Below are 18,226 nucleotides of genomic sequence, written 5' to 3'. Positions count from 1 at the left end.
TTTAACCTTATTTGCTGACTTGTAAAAATATGTATACATTCAGCTTTTCTCTACCCAACTCCGAGTATCATTGCTCTGCAGCCTGCTATATCCATTTGCTCTGTACATGTGTGCACCTCTTCTCCAGAACCCTTCCCACCCCTACTTAAAAGTTAAAAGTGTTTTCTTTTAATTAAAGGCCCTTTCTGCAGCCCTAGTTATTCAATTTGCCTCAGTACTGGTCCAAGCACAATTCAAATGAAACCCATCCCACTGGAATAGGACCTTTTGACCAGGCAGCTTTTGACCTGGTGCCCCATGAACTGAAGCCTATTCTTCCCATTTTTAAGCCACGCATTTGACTTTTTTTTAATGGCAGTTTGTCTGTGACTCTGGATGTAACCCTGAGATTACCACCTTGGGGTTTTGTTTTTTTAGTTTAGCTCATAATCTGTTCAAAAATATTTCATGAGAATTTCCTTTCAGACCTAGCAATGTCATTGATACCAACACGGCCAACAACTGGATCTCTCCCCCCACTTTCCAAGTTCCTCTCCAGCCCAAGGTGATGTGCAATGTCTGCAGATCAGACTCAAAGTTCTTCAATTTGGATTCAAAGTTACTTGAAAAGATGTGTTCACTCTCTATCACCTCAATATCCAGCTTCTCACACATGATGCAGCACAAAATATATCACCCAGTCTGTCTTCACTGACATATTTTAATTCATCAGTTTGTCAATACTGTAATTATTTTACAGCTGTATCAACCTAGAGAGGGAGGGGGAGGGGGAGAGAGATATAGAGAAAAGAGACAGAGAGAGACCAAAAAAGGAGAGAGAGAGAGAGAGAGAGAGAGAGAGAGAGAGAGACACACACACACAAGAGAGAGAGAGAGAGAGAGAGAGAGAGAGAGAGAGAGAGAGAGAGAGAGAGAGAGAGAGAGAGACTGACTAGAGGCCTAAACACAATCTAAAGACCTTTCTCTTACTTTAAATACTACATACACTCACCAATCAGCTGCTTTGTTTAGCTGAAAGCAACCAAACTCCTCTTTCTTTCCTTCCTGCCCTCAATTGTAAGTCACACTAGGTTGGCTAATTATACTTGGTCCCAACAACAAGAACTTTTTTTGCAGCTCACTGCAAAATTCAACTTTCTGCCTTTTGACACACAAAGTTTCTTACATTAGGCTTGTTACACACAGGGGACTGTTCTCTAATTCAACCTGATTACTTGGTTGAGAAGGATCTCTTCTTGCTCACTAAGTGACTGTTGGATACAAACAGAATAAAGGTAGCCTAAAGCAAATAATCCACAAAAAAAGTTTTAGAATATTTTCATTGCAACATTTCTTTAGTTTAAAATTCTGAGCACACACAAGGGACATGTGTCATCTGCAGGAAGACTTGCACTTAATTTGACAAGCACGGCATATAAATGAGTGACTTTTCGAAAAAAAAACGTATGGCTTGCCTCAATTTTTCAAATACGTATGAAACTCACTCAATTCATAAGCCTGGGTAAGCATATCTCGTTCATAAACGACATCCATTCTTTCAACTGTTTTATTATCTTCATCATCGTCATCATCTTCATCATCTACTTTTTTCCCATATGGCTTTGTCAGTTTCAGACATCGAACAATAATCTGAGTTCCTGAAAACAATAATGGTCACTCGATCATAAAATTAGAATTCCAATGCATTCTCCTCATGATAAGCATTTGGACTTCAGTTATCATTAGACCTTAAATAAAATCATATTTACTCTATAAAGAGAAATTTCAAAATCTGGTCTGGCACCAAAGTAAGGCAATTGCACATTTGCAGGGACGCATACTGCAATGTTCCTCCAATGTCTTTGCAAATGTTTAATTCTAGCTGGGACAAGAAGCCAAACCCAAGACATCCCCTATAAGATGAAGTTACAAGAGTAAGATCAAATTTAGGTTGATAATTCAGCAGATCAACAACTCAGGTTACAGTTAAGAAATATCAAATTCCACTATGCTGCTAGATATTGTTTGGCTTTGAGATGATAACTTATTTATTTTTTCACCCACTGTTCAAGATTCAATTTCATCATTTCAATCGAAACATTAGTAAAAGGACTTACTAACAACTCTGCTCCTAATGAATAATTTTTAATCTACTTTCTAAAACAGGCATTACTGAGCCACAGTGCAAAGATATAGATAAGACTGCAAAAACTCAATCCCTACCCTGGCATAAAAATTTCAATATCTACAGATACAGATTGGAGACTGTAGCCTGTGCATGTGTGAAGTACAGCAGGTATGAGAAATATTCAGTATTTTGTGCTTTCCTTTTGAAAATATGCTAGAGCACAGGTAATAAACACCTTCACACGTCATTAGGTTTCAGGGTTAATGTTAGATAGTTAAGGAGCGCTTCTCAAAATCTAGCTTCAAAATGGTTTGGATTTCTACTTGACCTGCAGGCCATCCATTGAGGGGAAATCATTTCTCACGCTTCAGTACATTTTGCAATCAAGTCAGGGCCTCTTAAATTATACTAAACTCTTGCATTAACAGGTGGGAAATTCCGAAATGCAAGTGACTGTATAAATACAGACTAACAACATTCGCATTAACTTAAATTGACTGTACAATCTTTAACTATCCAAATCAATACCTATCTGACACCAAGGGTAAGGATAGGACACTGAAATTGTCAGATATAAATAGATTACCTTTTTTTGTCACACATGGTCCTCCCTCAGGATTCAGGTCTTTCAGGGGAACAGCAACCACCTTGGCTATTCCACCAGTCACCATATACTGATAAAGCTTCTTAAATGTTCTCTCACAAAGACCCTAAACAGAAAACAAACATCTGTAGTTAAAGTAAATGGTATTTTGTACACAATTACACACTGGATGTAAATAAAGAACTGGGACTAAGAGTAACACCTGAGTATTCTGATTTGTTTCATTGTTTGGCTTAATAAAGTTCTGAAACTACATATCCCAAATGGGAACAAATAATTCGACAAGTTATATAATTGAAAATAATTTGTTAAAATTTTTTTGTCAGATACTAGTGCACGTGCAAACAGCTGAACAGATGTATCATTTTCAAAAAGCTAATCTTAAAATAACAAACCACAAAACCCACAACAATTGTATAAAAATCCAAATATCATTCAAGGCTAGGAATCCAACATACTTTTGTCACTTTTAGGCTGACATCAAATTCTCCAGGAAAAGATAAGGCTGCAGTTAAATTCCAGATATCTTATATCATATCTGAAGCTTTTGTGAGAAGACTAAGGATTATTTCAAGGTTTCTTTGCAAAGCACCAGAAATACACTCACATCATGAAGTGTAGTAGGGTGAAATATCAATTGTACAAGTCTTCAACAGCATTGCTCATTTCACAAAGAACTTTTCTTTTAAATGGTTGATTTTACCCACACTTTCTCTTGTTCCTTTAACATGTAGTGAGTTGGGTACTTAAAAGTCATGTAAAAGCACTTTGTCTTCTCTATTCAAAGAAAAAGTTTGGCTGAACATCAAAACCATAATATGGCTGAGGGTGAAATTGCGACTAAGCAGAAAATGCTGGAAAATAATCAGTTTGGGTAGCATCTATGCAGGGAAAGACAATACTGACGTTCCAGATTATTGACCTCCTGTCAGAATACATTCGATACTGCAATAAAAGGTCAGGGACCCGAAAAATGAACTCAATTTTTCTCTCCACAGAGGCGGCCTTAACTGTTATTTCCAGCATTTGGTGTTTTTATTATTGGTTTTAATGCCCTCCTGCCATTACCCCAAAAACTACACTGTAGAGTAGAACAACTGATGACAGTCAGTTCAATAACAAGGTGTAGAGCTGGATGAACACAGCAGGCCAAGCTGCATCATAGGAGCGGCAAAGCTGACGTTTCTTGAAGAAGGGTCTAGGCCCGAAACGTCAGCTTTCCTGCTCCTCTGATGCTGCTTGGCCTGCTGTGTTCATCCAGCTCTACACCTTGTCATCTCAGATTCTCCAGCAACTGCAGTTTCTACTATCTCAAACAGTCAGTGGGATCACATTTGAAAAACGACTACTAGAAGGTAATATAGCTTCTTCCAAAAAACTTTTTTCTGGTGCTTAGGACAAATGGCAGTTTCCACAGGCATGCTAGCACATTAAGGAAGCAACACAGCACGTCAACGATGGCTCTTGCTAACACCGATACACCCAGAAATAACAAACTCCCCACCATGCCCTCCAACATCAATGAAAATTATGTCAGAAGTCATCAGAACAGAAAGCTATTAATTAAACTTGCATAGAAGCAAAATGATAAATCACATCAGACAAGCAGCTCAACTCTTCACCCCACCAGGTTATGCCATTGATTGTTTTTTTGAAAATCTTACAAGCTCATCCCTGAGAGTCAGCATGATTTCCATCTGATTGGGCCGGTTGACAAGGATATGGGAGATTTTTTCCATTAAGATATCATATTTGCTTCTCCTGCATAATAGATAGAAAAGCATAGCAGTGAAAAAAACATTAACAAGTTTCATAATATCATAAAGTGGATCAATACAGGTCAGACAATACAGGAGGCCCACTTAAAACAAAGGAAGCTCCATCCAGCAACAGTCTAAACTTGCAGCTTTTGGGTTCGTGGTCATGAAAACACTTGAGCAAGCTAAAAAGTTAACGCTTTTGTGACCCCTGATCAGTACTAAAAATGCAAAATATTCATTGGAACACAGAAGCAAGAGTGGGCCATTCAGCCTGCTGGGCCTGTTCCAACATTCATTAGTATCAAAGCTGATCATCTATATCAAGGTTGTTTTTCCCCTACACCATTTCCACTGCACTTTGTTCAGAAATCTGTTAATGTGTACTTTGGACATAGTCAATGACTGAGTTTTCACAGCCCTCTGGGGTAGGGAATTCCAAAGTTTCACAAAACTCTCCATGTAAAAAGAATTTTTCTCTTCATGGTCCCAAATCGTTTCCCTCTTATTCTGAAATTGTCTCCCATGGTTCTAACCTCACCAACAAGGGACACATTCACCCTGCTCAGCCCTTTTATTAAAAGCTAAATATCGCAAACGCTGGAAATTTTAAATAAAAGAAAGAAATTCTGGCAAAACTGAGGATGTCCAGCAGCATCTGTAGAGAAACAGAATGTGTTGGGTCCAAAACGACTCCTCCTCACCCCATTCTTTGAAACTCTAGGGAATACTGACCGAGTATCCCCAATCTCTTCATCAGGAACATAAGTGGTTATTGTACACCCTCGATAACAATATTCTTCCCAAAGTAAGGGGAACAAAACTGCACAGACTCCTCCAGGTATGGTCTAACCAAGACTTTACTAACTTCAAAATCTCCCCACCCCTGGCCTCATCTCAAGACCAACTCTCTCTCTCATCCCCGCCTCCTTGACCTGTCTGTCTTCTCTCCCACCTCACTAAGCAAGCCCACCACTACCTATCTGCACTCAACTATTGCTATCCCACCTACCTCCCCCAGCCCCTCTTATCTCCACCTCCTTCATTTGTCCATCTTCTCTCCCACCTATCCGTTCCTCCCACCTCACTGACCACTACCTACCTGCACTCACCTATCACCATCCCACCCATTTTCCCCAGCCCAATCCAAAGGGTTATTTCACAGCCCCTTTCCACATTTCTGAAGAAGGGCCTGACCCGAAACGTCAGCTTTCCTGCTCCTCTCTTGCTGCCTGGCCTACGGTGTTGCTCCAGCTTCACAATGCGTTATCTCAGACTCCAGCATCGGCAGGTCTTACTATCTCCGAGTGGTCTAACCAAAGTTCTGTACAATTGAAGCAAACTCTCTTGTGATAAAAGTGAACATACCATTCGCCTTCCTAATTGTTTGCTTTTAGTACAATAAAAGTAGACTGAGAATGCAAGCCAACAGCACTTTGGGTGTACTTTTACCATGTGGGCAGCAGCAATTCATGAAATTGGCTCACCATTCTATTTTCAAGGAATGGACAATAAGTGACAGTCATGCCAGATAAACACACACACCCCATGAGTTCATTTTAAAAAATGTACATGATGAAGGAAGTGTTTTGCACTCACTACGCTAATAGCAGCGCACAATGTTTGTGACAGCTTTTGAGCCGAGTCTTGCCACTAATCTGGTGTCTGATGGTGTACAGTGTGGTCCTAGCTTCACAAAGCTTTCACAAAGCACAGGGACAGGCTACTTGAGCCTCCTGTTCCAGGATGGACAAAAGGAGCTAGACAACAAGAGTAACAATGGTTTCTTTAAAAAAAAATCCAACTGGCATTAACTTCTGAAAGAATAGGCATCCACGCTTGCAAATGTAAACTTTCAGGAGAAGACAGCCTGTTTAGTTATAATTTTTAGGAGGCAGCACAGTGGCTCGTGGGAAGCACTGCTACCTCTCAGCACCTGGGACCCGGGCTTGATTCCACCCTCGGGCGACTGTGTAGAGTTTGCACGCTGTCCCCGTGTCTGCGTGGGTTTCCTCCAGGTGCTCCGGTTTCCTTCCACAGTCCAAAGATGTGCAGGTTAGGTGATAGGCCGTGCTAAATTGCCCATAGTGTTCAGAGATGTGTAGATTAGGTGGGTCACAGTGGGATGCTTGGAGGGTCAGTGTGGACTTGTTGGGCCAAAGGGGCTGTTTCCACACTATAGGGATTCTATGAATTATCACATGATGAATGCATTAGCCCCAATCTTTTCCACCATATTTATTGGTGAAGTACCAGCTTCACACTGTTGCATATATTTCAACAGTTTGTCTCAGCGACGTACCGCTGCAGTGCAGCCTATGGAGAACAAGGGTAACTTGAACCTCAACATCCAGATTGGTCTGTTTATTACATGTGTATATTCCGAAAGATCTATCCAATTTACTCCAATGTAAGTCAGCACCGTTAGCCTCATAGTTATTATTAAAAGTAAAGCGAGACTGACGCAATTAAAACAATTCACAGCATAGGTAAGGGGAGGAAAACTGCACCAAGTACTCCAGGTGTGGTCTAACCAAGGTCCTGTACATAAGACCATAAGACATTGGAGTGGAAATAAGGCCATTCGGCCCATTAAGTCCACTTCGCCATTTAAATCACGGTGACGGGCAGTTCAACTCCACTTCTCTGCACTCTCCCCGTAACCCTTGATTCATTGTGAGATCGAGAATTTGTTGATCTCTGCCTTGAAGGCATCTAATGTCCCAGCCTCCACTGCACTCCGTGGCAATGAATTCCACAAGCCCACCACTCTCTGGCTGAAGAAATGTCATCTCATTTCTGTTTTAAATTTATCCCCTCAAATTTTAAGGCTGTGCCCACGGGTCCTAGTCTCACCGCCTAACGGAAACAACTTCCCAGTGTCCACCCCTTCTAAACCACACATTATCTTGTAAGTTTCTATTAGATCTCCCCTCAACCTTCTAAACTCTAATGAGTACAATCGCAGGATCCTTAGCCGTTCATCATACGTTAAACCTACCATTCCAGGGATCATTCGTGTGAATCTCTGCTGGACACGCTCCAGGGCTAATATGTCCTTCCTGACGTGTGGGGCCCAAAATTGGACACACTATTCTAAACGGGGGCTAAGTAGAGCTTTATAAAGCCTCAGAAGCACATCGCTGCTTTTACATTCCAACCCTCTTGAGATAAACGGCAACATTACATTCGCTTTCTTAATCACGGACTCTACCTGCAAGTTAACTTTTAGACAATCCTGGACCAACACTCCCAGGTCCCTTTGTACTTCTGCTTTACAAATTTTCTCACCATTTAGAAAACAGTCCATGCCTGTATTCTTTTTTCCAAAGTGCAAAACCTCACATTTGCTCACATTGAATTTCATCAGCCATTTCCTGGACCACTCTCCTAAACTGTCTAAATATTTCTGCAGCTTCCCCACCTCCTCAGTACTACCTGCCTGTCCACCTATCTTCGTATCATCAGCAAACTTCACCAGAATGTCCCCAGTCCCTTCATCAAGATCATTAACATATAATGTGAACAGCTGTGGCCCCAACACTGAACTCTGCGGGACACCACTCATCGCCGGTTGCCATTCCGAAAAAGAGCCTTTTATCCCAACTCTCTGCCTTCTGTCAGACAGCCAATCCTCAATCCAAGCCAGTAGCTCATCTCGAACACCATGGGCCCTCACCTTGCTCAGCAGCTTCCCTTGAGGCACCATATCAAAGGCCTTTTGGAAGTCTAGATAGATAACATCCACTGGGTTTCCCTGGTCTAACATACTTGTTGCCTCTTCAAAGAATTCTAACAGGTTAGTCAGGCACGACCTCCTCTTACTAAATTCATGCTGACTTGTTCTAATCTGACCCTGCACTTCCAGGAATTTAGAAATCTCATCCTTGACAATGGATTCTAGAATTTTACCAACTATTGAGGTTAGGCTAATCGGCCTATAATTTTCCATCCTTTGCCTTGATCCTTTCTTAAACAAGGGGGTTACAACAGCAATTTTCCAATCATCTGGGGCTTTCCATGACTCCAGTAACTTTTGAAAGATCACAACCAAAGCCTCTGCTATTTCCTCAGCCACCTCCCTCAGAACTCTAGGATGTAGCCCATCGGGGCCAGGAGATTTATCAATTTTTAGATTTTTAGCTTTTGTCGCACTTTCTCAACTCTGCCCCCCGATTCTCCCTAATTGTTGGCATACTACTCATGTCTTCCACTGTGAATACTGACGCAAACTACTTAAGTTCTTCAGCTACTTCCTTACCTCCCATCACTAGCCTTCCAGCATCAATTTGGAGCGGCCCAATATCTACTTTTGCCTCTCGTTTGTTTCTTATGTATTGAAAGAAGCTTTTACTATCATTTCGAATATTACTAGCTAGCCTACCTTCATATTTGATCCTCGCCTTCCTTATTTCTCTCTTTGTTATCCTCTCTTTGTTTTTGTAGCCTTCCCAATCTTCTGATTTCCCAGTGCTCTTGGCCACTTTATAGGCTGTCTCTTTTTCTTTGATATACTTCCTCACTTCCTTTGTCAGGCATGGCTGTCTAATGCCACCCAGATAATCTTTCTTTTCTTTGGGATGAACCTCTGTACTGTGTCCTCAATTACACCCAGAAATTCCTGCCATTGTGCTCTACCGTCTTCCACGCTCGGCTCTGCTTCCAGTCGATTTTCGTCAATTCCTCTCTCATGCCCCTGTAATTACTTTTATTTAACTGTAACACCATATTATGATCGCTGCCTCCTAAGTATTGCCTTACTTTAAGGTCTATAGTCTGGCTTATTACAGAGCACTAAGTCCAGAATAGCCTGCTCCCTTGTGGGCTCCATCACAAGCTGTTTCAAAAAGCCTTCCTGCAAAGATTCCATGAATTCCTTTTCTTTGGATCCAACGGCAACGTTATTCACCCAGTCCACCTGCATAGTGAAGTCCCCCATGATCACCATGACCTTGCCTTTCTGACATGCCCTATCTATTTCCCGGTGCATCTTGTGCCCCTGGTCCTGATCACTGTTAGGAGGTCTGTACATAACTCCCATTATAGTTTTTTTTGCCTTTGTGGTTCCTCAACTCCACCCACACAGACTCCACACCCTCTGACTCGATGTCATTCAGTGCCATAGATTTAATTTCATTCTTAACCAACAAGGCAACCCCGCCCCCTCTGCCCACCTCCCTGTCTTTTCGATAAGTTGTGAATCCTTGGATGTTTAACTGCCAGACCTGAACTCCTTGCAACCATGTCTCTGTGATGCCTACCACAACAAAATCATTCAAGAGGATTTGTGCTGTTAATTCATCTACTTTGTTGCAAATATTACAAGCATTTAGATAAAGTGCCTTAATGCTAACTTTCTTATCATTATGAGAGAGATTGGAAATCCTAAAATGTCTTAAGCTATCCTTCCTTTTTGTTGTATTCCTAGTCTGCCTTGAGCTTAAATTCACCAGTACATATGCTATCCTGTTGCTAATCTTTCCATTTAACTCGATACTCCGTCTCTTTCACTTTCCCTTCCCTCGACTCAGAAGTTTAAAGTCCTACTGACCACCCTATTTATCCTTTTCGCTAGAACACTGCTTGAAGCATTTTCACCCTGCACATGCTTCTCAGTATACTGCTCTAGCAAATGCAGTAAATATAGGAAAATGAAATAAATGTATCTTTTTCAAGTAAAATTTTAGTCTACAATCCAAATTAGAGTTAAGATGCCACAGAAATACCAAAGTAATAATCTTAAAAAAAAAGGAGTGTATCCTGAACAGCATAATGCTTTGAGTCTGGGAGTCTGTCTTCAAAACCACCATTAACTCAAAATCAGATTAATGCTCCAAAACATGGCACTGTGATATTACAGCGTGTCCTATAGGTAGAAGTGCTTAGTTGTACAACCAGTTCCATTCTGTCCTCTGCCCATGCAAGTAGAACTCAGTGTCTGTTTGATCATCACACTGTTCTTTTAAACCATTGATCAGGAGCTGGTGGGATGTGAATTGTTTTGCCAATATTGTTAAATGCTGTTTTTAAAAATAACTAATCTTCGGATAAGCAATATTGCTTCCCATTACCATTGTGGGTAACTTCCCCTGACACTTGTGATACATATGATTAGATCAGATTCCCTACAGCGTGGAAACAGGGCCTTCGGCCCAACAAGTCTGCCCCTTGAAGCATCCCACCGAGACCCATCCCCCTATAACCCACACACCCCTGAACACTACGGGCAATTTAGCATGGCCGATCCAACCAACTTGCACATCGTTGGACTGTGGGAGGAAACCGGAGCACCTGGAGGAAACCCACGCAGACACAGGGAGAATGTGCAAACTCCGCACAGTCAGTCGCCCAAGACTGGAATCGAACGTGGGTCCCTGGCGCTCTGAGGCTGCAGTGCTAACCACTGAGCCACCATGTTGCCCTATATTGCAGCAATGAGTGAAGCATCTGTGCATTGGTACCTGCAAAGCAGTTTAAAACCCTAGTATATTGTTGCACATTACGACATTGTTATAAAGCAATGAAGTCAAACATGAGTTTTCAAGGTAATCTATTTTACCGATCGACGTGGAAGCGTTTGAGAAGAAGCAAAATGGAATACTGCTGGTTGCCATTAGGCTGCCGAATCACATGAGACTGGAGAGTAATGAGGTTGTTTCTGTCCAGTACTCTTCGGTGATAATGCATTTTACGAGCATCAATTCTGCAAAAAAAAACACATTATTTCAAAATTTAAAAAATTATACAAAAGGATTCACTCTCTCTGAATGCAATCTGTTCTCACTTGAAAGCCCCACTGTGAAGGTCTCTTTGCAACTCTCCTTGCCATCTTGCTCTGCCCAGCCTCTCCAGTATGCAGTAAGAATAGTCAGGCAGGCTTAATTCTGGATCACTTTCCCACCCAATGAGGGCTCGATGACGAACTATTTGAGAGGCAACGATGACTAAGCTCTCACCCCATCTACAGAACAAAACAAAATAGATTATTCAAAAACCTTAACTGTAGAACAGATATAGCGAATACATACCTTTTAGAAGTGTGAAGCATTGAGATATATAGCTGCAATGTAACAAAAGTATTGCATCATTATTCATCTACAGTGTGCCCGTTCAAACAGACTAGCTTCATTTTTGTTGCCCTTCTATGTATCCTGACTGTGCCTTATTACCTGAGGTGCCCTCAGGCAAGACAAGGGAGGGTTATGATTATTAGATCATGACCAGAGAACAGTTTATTTTCATCCAGCCCCACTATATCACTTCTGGAATCTCTGTAGGAACCCTTGGCCTCCTTCCACGTCTACTCCTTTCCCTGGGGACAGCAAGGGGCCAGTTTACACATGGACGTTGACTGCACAAGACTCTACCCATTGCCAGTTACTGACCCCTCCAGTTAATGTATCCAATTTCAAACTCTCCTCTGTCTTCAAATCTTTCAATACCCTATCCCTCCCCATTTCCTGAAATACCAATTCACAAAAGTAATGTGACCAACGTGTTTAAAATTGCACTTTCTAATCCAGCTGCCAGCTTCATTAGCTTAATTCATTCGACAAAACAGTATTAAGATGGAATAGAACTTCAGGGACGAAATTTCTGTAAACAGGGGACAAGGGTGTCATAGTGGTGCCATCACTGAAATAGTAATCCAGAGGCCCCAGGTAATGCTCTAAAAAGACTGGTTCAAATCTCACCACAGAAGCTGGAATGTTGCAATTATCACTGTCAATAAAACCCATGTGGTTCACTCATCCTCTATTCAGAAGGATAGCCAAAATGTGATTCCAGAGTCAGCAATGTGGTTAATCACAACCATCACTGAACTGGTCAAGCAAGCCTTTCAGTTCGTGTGTAATCAGGGTGTGGCAACAAATGTTGGCTTTTCCATAAAACAAAGAAGAAAACTTTGAATCCCAAAAACAAGCTTTCATAGCTCACCTGTTCACAGCTTCATCCAATGTGCAGTGTGGTATATACTGTTGAGACCTTATCTCTGCAGTTACATCTTTTCGCTTGTAAAAATGTTGACAGGAACCCTGAATTCCATCTTTATTGTCTGAAATGATGCAAACTGGATAGATATCATCTCTGGGTGTAGGATCCCTCCGCGTCTCTTGAATGCCTGTCTCTGGATCAATTTCTTCATATCTTACCAGAAACAAAACACATGAAGATGAAAATGCAGTTAAACATGCAACATACTGATCAAAGCAATCATACTTACATTTTGGAATGCACATTTGATATTTCCACTTTAGGTTTTGATTGTTGTTTTCTATTTCACTAAATTCATTATTGAACAAATGTGAACTTGTTCCATAAAATCACATTATCCTTCGCACAGCAGCTCAGTCCAGTTCACACTGTGCTCAACAACATTGAGCACTGAACACAGATTCCTTCTACCACTGAAGCACAATATCAGCAGCATGGACCATCTGGAAGATGCACTACAGCAATGTGCCAAGTCTCCCACACCAGTACTTCCAAACCTGAAACCTTTACCAACTAGAAAGATAAGGGCAGCAAATGACCATTTGCAAACCACACATCCATAGAACTTTCTCACTGTTCTTCCGCTAGCTTGGTCAAAACCTTGGAGTTCCCTTTCGAATAGCACTGTGGCTGTACGTACAGAGGTTCAAAGAGCTGGTTCTCCACAGGGTAACCACTAACCCCATATAATTAGGGATGGTCCCGAATTTTGACTGTTTGTCACTTCGGCTGTTAATCTGCCTTTCCACCCGCTCACTTGAATCACTGGATTCAAGACTGTCTGTCTATCTCACCTTCAACATATTCAACAATGGAACATCTGCAAACCGTGGCTCCCGCTCCCCGACTTCTTTCCCTTTCCCTTCGCTTCTTGCCCGGATCATTACATTAGCTCCCATCTTCCCCCCACCCAGTCTCTCCCTCCAGCCACCTACCCTCACTCTCCGCAGCCTCTCTCTCCTCCCAGCAACCCCCCGCCCTCCACAGTCTCTCTCCCCGTTCCCCCCCCATGCTCTCTCTCCCCACCATCCACCCGTGCTATGTACCCCCGCAGTCTCTTCCCATCCCCCCCCCCCGAGACTGTGCAACCCCCACAGTCTCTTCCCATCCCCCCCCAAAGACTGTGCAACACCCACAGTCTCTTCCCATCTCCCCCCCCCGAGACTGTGCAACACCCACGGTCTCTTCCCATCCCCCCCCCCCGAGACTGTGCAACCCCCCGCAGTCTCTTCCCATCCCCTCCCACCCTCAGAGACTGTGCACCCCCCGCAGTCTCTTCCCATCCCCCCCCACCCACAGAGACTGTGCACCCCCACCCCGCAGTCTCTTCCCATCCCCCCACCCACAGAGACTGTGCACCCCCACCCCGCAGTCTCTTCCCATCCCCCCCACCCACAGAGACTGTGTACCCCCACCCCGCAGTCTCTTCCCATCCCCCCCACCCCGCAGTCTCTTCCCATCCCCCCCACCCACAGAGACTGTGCACCCCCACCCCGCAGTCTCTTCCCATCCCCCCCACCCCGCAGTCTCTTCCCATCCCCCCCACCCACAGAGACTGTGCACCCCCACCCCGCAGTCTCTTCCCATCCCCCCCACCCACAGAGACTGTGCACCCCCACCCCGCAGTCTCTTCCCATCCCCCCCACCCACAGAGACTGTGCACCCCCACCCCGCAGTCTCTTCCCATCCCCCCCACCCACAGAGACTGTGCACCCCCACCCCGCAGTCTCTTCCCATCCCCCCCACCCACAGAGACTGTGCACCCCCACCCCGCAGTCTCTTCCCATCCCCCCCACCCACAGAGACTGTGCACCCCCACCCCGCAGTCTCTTCCCATCCCCCCCACCCACAGAGACTGTGCACCCCCACCCCGCAGTCTCTTCCCATCCCCCCCACCCACAGAGACTGTGCACCCCCACCCCGCAGTCTCTTCCCATCCCCCCCACCCACAGAGACTGTGCACCCCCACCCCGCAGTCTCTTCCCATCCCCCCCACCCACAGAGACTGTGCACCCCCACCCCGCAGTCTCTTCCCATCCCCCCCACCCACAGAGACTGTGCACCCCCACCCCGCAGTCTCTTCCCATCCCCCCCACCCACAGAGACTGTGCACCCCCACCCCGCAGTCTCTTCCCATCCCCCCCACCCACAGAGACTGTGCACCCCCACCCCGCAGTCTCTTCCCATCCCCCCCACCCACAGAGACTGTGCACCCCCACCCCGCAGTCTCTTCCCATCCCCCCCACCCAGAGACTGTGCACCCCCACCCCGCAGTCTCTTCCCATCCCTCCCACCCACAGAGACTGTGCACCCCCACCCCGCAGTCTCTTCCCATCCCCCCCACCCACAGAGACTGTGCACCCCCACCCCGCAGTCTCTTCCCATCCCCCCCACCCACAGAGACTGTGCACCCCCACCCCGCAGTCTCTTCCCATCCCCCCCACCCACAGAGACTGTGCACCCCCACCCCGCAGTCTCTTCCCATCCCCCCCACCCACAGAGACTGTGCACCCCCACCCCGCAGTCTCTTCCCATCCCCCCCACCCACAGAGACTGTGCACCCCCACCCCGCAGTCTCTTCCCATCCCCCCCACCCACAGAAACTGTGCACCCCCACCCCGCAGTCTTCTCCCATCCCCCCCCACAGAAACTGTGCACCCCCACCCCGCAGTCTTCTCCCATCCCCCCCCCACAGAAACTGTGCACCCCCACCCCGCAGTCTTCTCCCATCCCCCCCCCACAGAAACTGTGCACCCCCACCCCGCAGTCTCTTCCCATCCCCCCCACAGATGCCCGCTTTACCTGTCATGGTAAACCAGGGGCGGCCTCTCCTGGGGAAGCTGGTAGAAGGTGAGCTCTGGGCAGGCGGCCAGCGCCTCCCACACGAACTGCTTGGTGGCCGGGTCGAGGTGCAGCGGGAAGGCGGGGACGCGGTTGTCGAGCCGGAACCACAGGGTGGAGATGGTGATCCCATCCAGCCCTTCGAGGGCAACCTCATCTAACAGCGAATCTTGGGCGGCCATTGCCTGCCTGCCGGCAGTCCGGTCCTCCCGCGACAGCGCCCGCCCGCCACACAGCGGAGAACCGCGTTACTGCAGCTCAGAGCGAGAGAGCGCTCTCAGCCTCAACCTGAACTTGATACAGCACACGCTCACGGTCACCCACTTCTCCACACACTAGTCTGGTCTTTGGCTCGTTTCTGGAAGCTGCATGCAACAAAACAAACTGGAAGAAATAATTAGGAATAAAACAGAGAACTGCAGATGCTTGAGATATGAAACAAAAAAAAGGTATCATTCTGAGGAAGGGTCTCTGGATCCAAAAGGCTAACTCTGATTTCTCTCCACGGACACTGCCAGAACTGCTGAGCTTTTCCAGCAATTCCTGTTTATGCTTCTGATTTCCAGCATCTGCAGTTCTTTTGCTTTTCTAAATGCAGAAATCAATTTTGGTTTGGTTTATTATTGTTGCATGTACTTAGGTGCAATGAAAAGTTTTGTTTTGCCTGCGGTACAGGCAAATCATCACAAAGTGATGGTGTTTTGGCTTTCATTAACAGGGGGATTGAGTTTAAGAGTCGTGAGATCTTGTTGCAGCTCTATAAAACTTTGGTTAGACCGCACTTGGAATACTGCGTCCAGTTTTGGTCGCCCTATTATAGGAAAGATGTGGATGCTTTGGAGAGGGTTCAGAGGAGGTTTACCAGGATGCTGCCTGGACTGGAGGGCTTATCTTATGAAGAGAAGTTGACTGAGCTCAGACTCTTTTCATTGGAGAAAAGGAGGAGGAGAGGGGACCTAATTGAGGTATACAAGATAATGAGAGGCATAGATAGAGTTGATAGCCAGAGACTATTTCCCAGGGCAGAAAAGGCTAACCTGAGCGGTCATAGTTTTAAGCTGGTTGGTGGAAAGTATAGAGGGGATGTCGGAGGTGGGTTCTTTACACAGAGAGTTGTGAGAGCATGGAATGCGTTGCCAGCAGTAGTTGTGGAAGCAAGGTCATTGGGGACATTTAAGAGACTGCTGGACATGCATATGGTCACAGAAATTTGAGGGTGCATACATGAGGATCAATGGTCGGCACAACATCGTGGGCTGAAGGGCCTGTTCTGTGTTGTACTGTTCTATGCTCTATGCTCTAAGTGCATCAGGGGAGTAGAATAAGACCGTAAGACCATAAGACATAGGAGAATAGAGTGAAGGATACCATGTTACAGCTACAGAAAAGGTGCACAAAGAGTGAAATCAACATTAAATTTAAAATTTGAGAGGGCCATCCAGAAGTCTAATAACAGAAACAGAAATTGCTGGAGATTTCCAGCAGGTCTGACAGCATCAGTGGAGAGGTAAACAAGAGTTCACTGGACTTGAAATGTTAATTTGGGTTTCTCTCTCCACAGATGCTGCCAAACCTGCTGAGTGACTCCAGCAATTTCTGTTTTTGTTTCAGATCTTCAGTATCCAAAGTTCTTTGTTCTATTTTAGTGTAAAAACAGAGAATCATTGTGGACATACTGAATGTCCTCAGCCTCCTGGGGAAGGAGCAGTGTTGCTGTGCTTTCATGACTGTAGCATTGAGGTCGATGGACCAGGACAGATTAGTGGTATTTACTTCTAGAAACTTGAAGGTATTGACCACTTCCACCTCAGCACCATTGATACAGACAGGGGCATGTCCTCCCCTGGACAAACAAAACAAAAACAAAGAACCGCGGATGCTGGAGTTTTCAAGTTCAGTGACCCTTCATCAGAACTGACTGTAGCCATTTAAAGGTTGGTATATAAGCTGAATATGGAGGAGAGCGAAGTAAAAGATAGTTAGAAATAGAGCCTGGAGAGGCAGCACAACACATGGGCTGACAAAGGAATGGGTAACGGTCAGTCTGGGAGAGCCAATAGTTACTAATGGGGACCATTTGTAGTTGTAACCAAACCACTGTCTGCCACAAACAGTCCCAGAGTGCTGTACAAACTCAGCAGATCTGGCAGCTGTGGAAAGAGAAACAGAGTTCACTGAACTTGAAATAGTGGGATGCTTTTCAGAGGGTCAATGTGGACATGATGGGATGAATGGCCTACTTCAACACTGCAGGGTTTCTATAATTGTACGATGCCAGACCTGTTGGGTTCCTCCAGCTCCTTCTGTTTATATTTATGAGAATCATCACGTCCCATGTGCAACATGGCCCCATTTTAAATTTGCGAGCAAATCAAAATTGCTGCTATCCCCACAAACGGGTTAATATGGACTCAAGGACCTGACCACTGATGCAGGATCAATTGTACATTTTAAAGCCATGTTGGATTTCTTGATGTTTTCAGTATAATTTCACACAGTGAACAGTTAGGGACTGGAACGCAATGCCTGAGGGTGTGGTGGAGGTAGTTTAATGCCCCACTGTCAACTAAATGAAGGAACTGGTCATTGACTTCAGGAAGCGAAGGGGAGGACATGTCCCTTTCTGTATCAATGGTGCTGAGGCGGAGGTGGTCAAGACCTTCAAGTTTCTAGAAGTAAATACCACCAATCTGTCCTGGTCCATCGACATCGACGCTACAGTCATGAAAGCACAGCAACACTGCTTCTTCCTCAGGAGGCTGAGGACATTCAGTACGTCCACAATGATTCTTACCAAATTTTATAGATAATTTTTACAGAAAGCATCCTATTGGGATGCATCACAGGTCGGTAGGGTAACTGCTCTGCTCAAGATCACGAGAAATTACAGAGAGTTGTGAACGCAGCACAGTCCTTCACATA

At 45.0% G+C, this 18,226-nt stretch overlaps 1 protein-coding gene across 3 annotated transcripts in view; it reads right to left on the bottom strand.

The window, feature by feature from the left end:
* LOC125462445 (general transcription factor 3C polypeptide 1-like) overlaps nucleotides 1-15,503 on the bottom strand; it is a 72,946-nt gene extending 57,443 nt beyond the window's left edge. For all 3 annotated transcript variants that reach the window (XM_059654114.1, XM_059654115.1, XM_059654116.1), the window contains exons 1-7: nucleotides 15,266-15,503; nucleotides 12,407-12,616; nucleotides 11,253-11,429; nucleotides 11,028-11,171; nucleotides 4,376-4,472; nucleotides 2,694-2,817; nucleotides 1,485-1,637 (exon numbers count right to left, since the gene is read on the bottom strand). In XM_059654114.1, coding sequence (XP_059510097.1) covers nucleotides 1,485-1,637; nucleotides 2,694-2,817; nucleotides 4,376-4,472; nucleotides 11,028-11,171; nucleotides 11,253-11,429; nucleotides 12,407-12,616; nucleotides 15,266-15,486 — 1,126 coding nt within the window. In that variant the 5' untranslated portion in view covers nucleotides 15,487-15,503. The remainder of the gene's footprint in view (nucleotides 1-1,484; nucleotides 1,638-2,693; nucleotides 2,818-4,375; nucleotides 4,473-11,027; nucleotides 11,172-11,252; nucleotides 11,430-12,406; nucleotides 12,617-15,265) is intronic.
* Nucleotides 15,504-18,226: the final 2,723 nt, after the last annotated feature.

This window comes from Stegostoma tigrinum, chromosome 23 (genome assembly GCF_030684315.1).
Source record: "Stegostoma tigrinum isolate sSteTig4 chromosome 23, sSteTig4.hap1, whole genome shotgun sequence".
Classification (NCBI taxonomy): domain Eukaryota; kingdom Metazoa; phylum Chordata; class Chondrichthyes; order Orectolobiformes; family Stegostomatidae; genus Stegostoma; species Stegostoma tigrinum.
The sequence above is the reverse complement of the archived record's forward strand: the minus strand, read 5'-3'. Positions and strand labels throughout refer to the sequence as shown.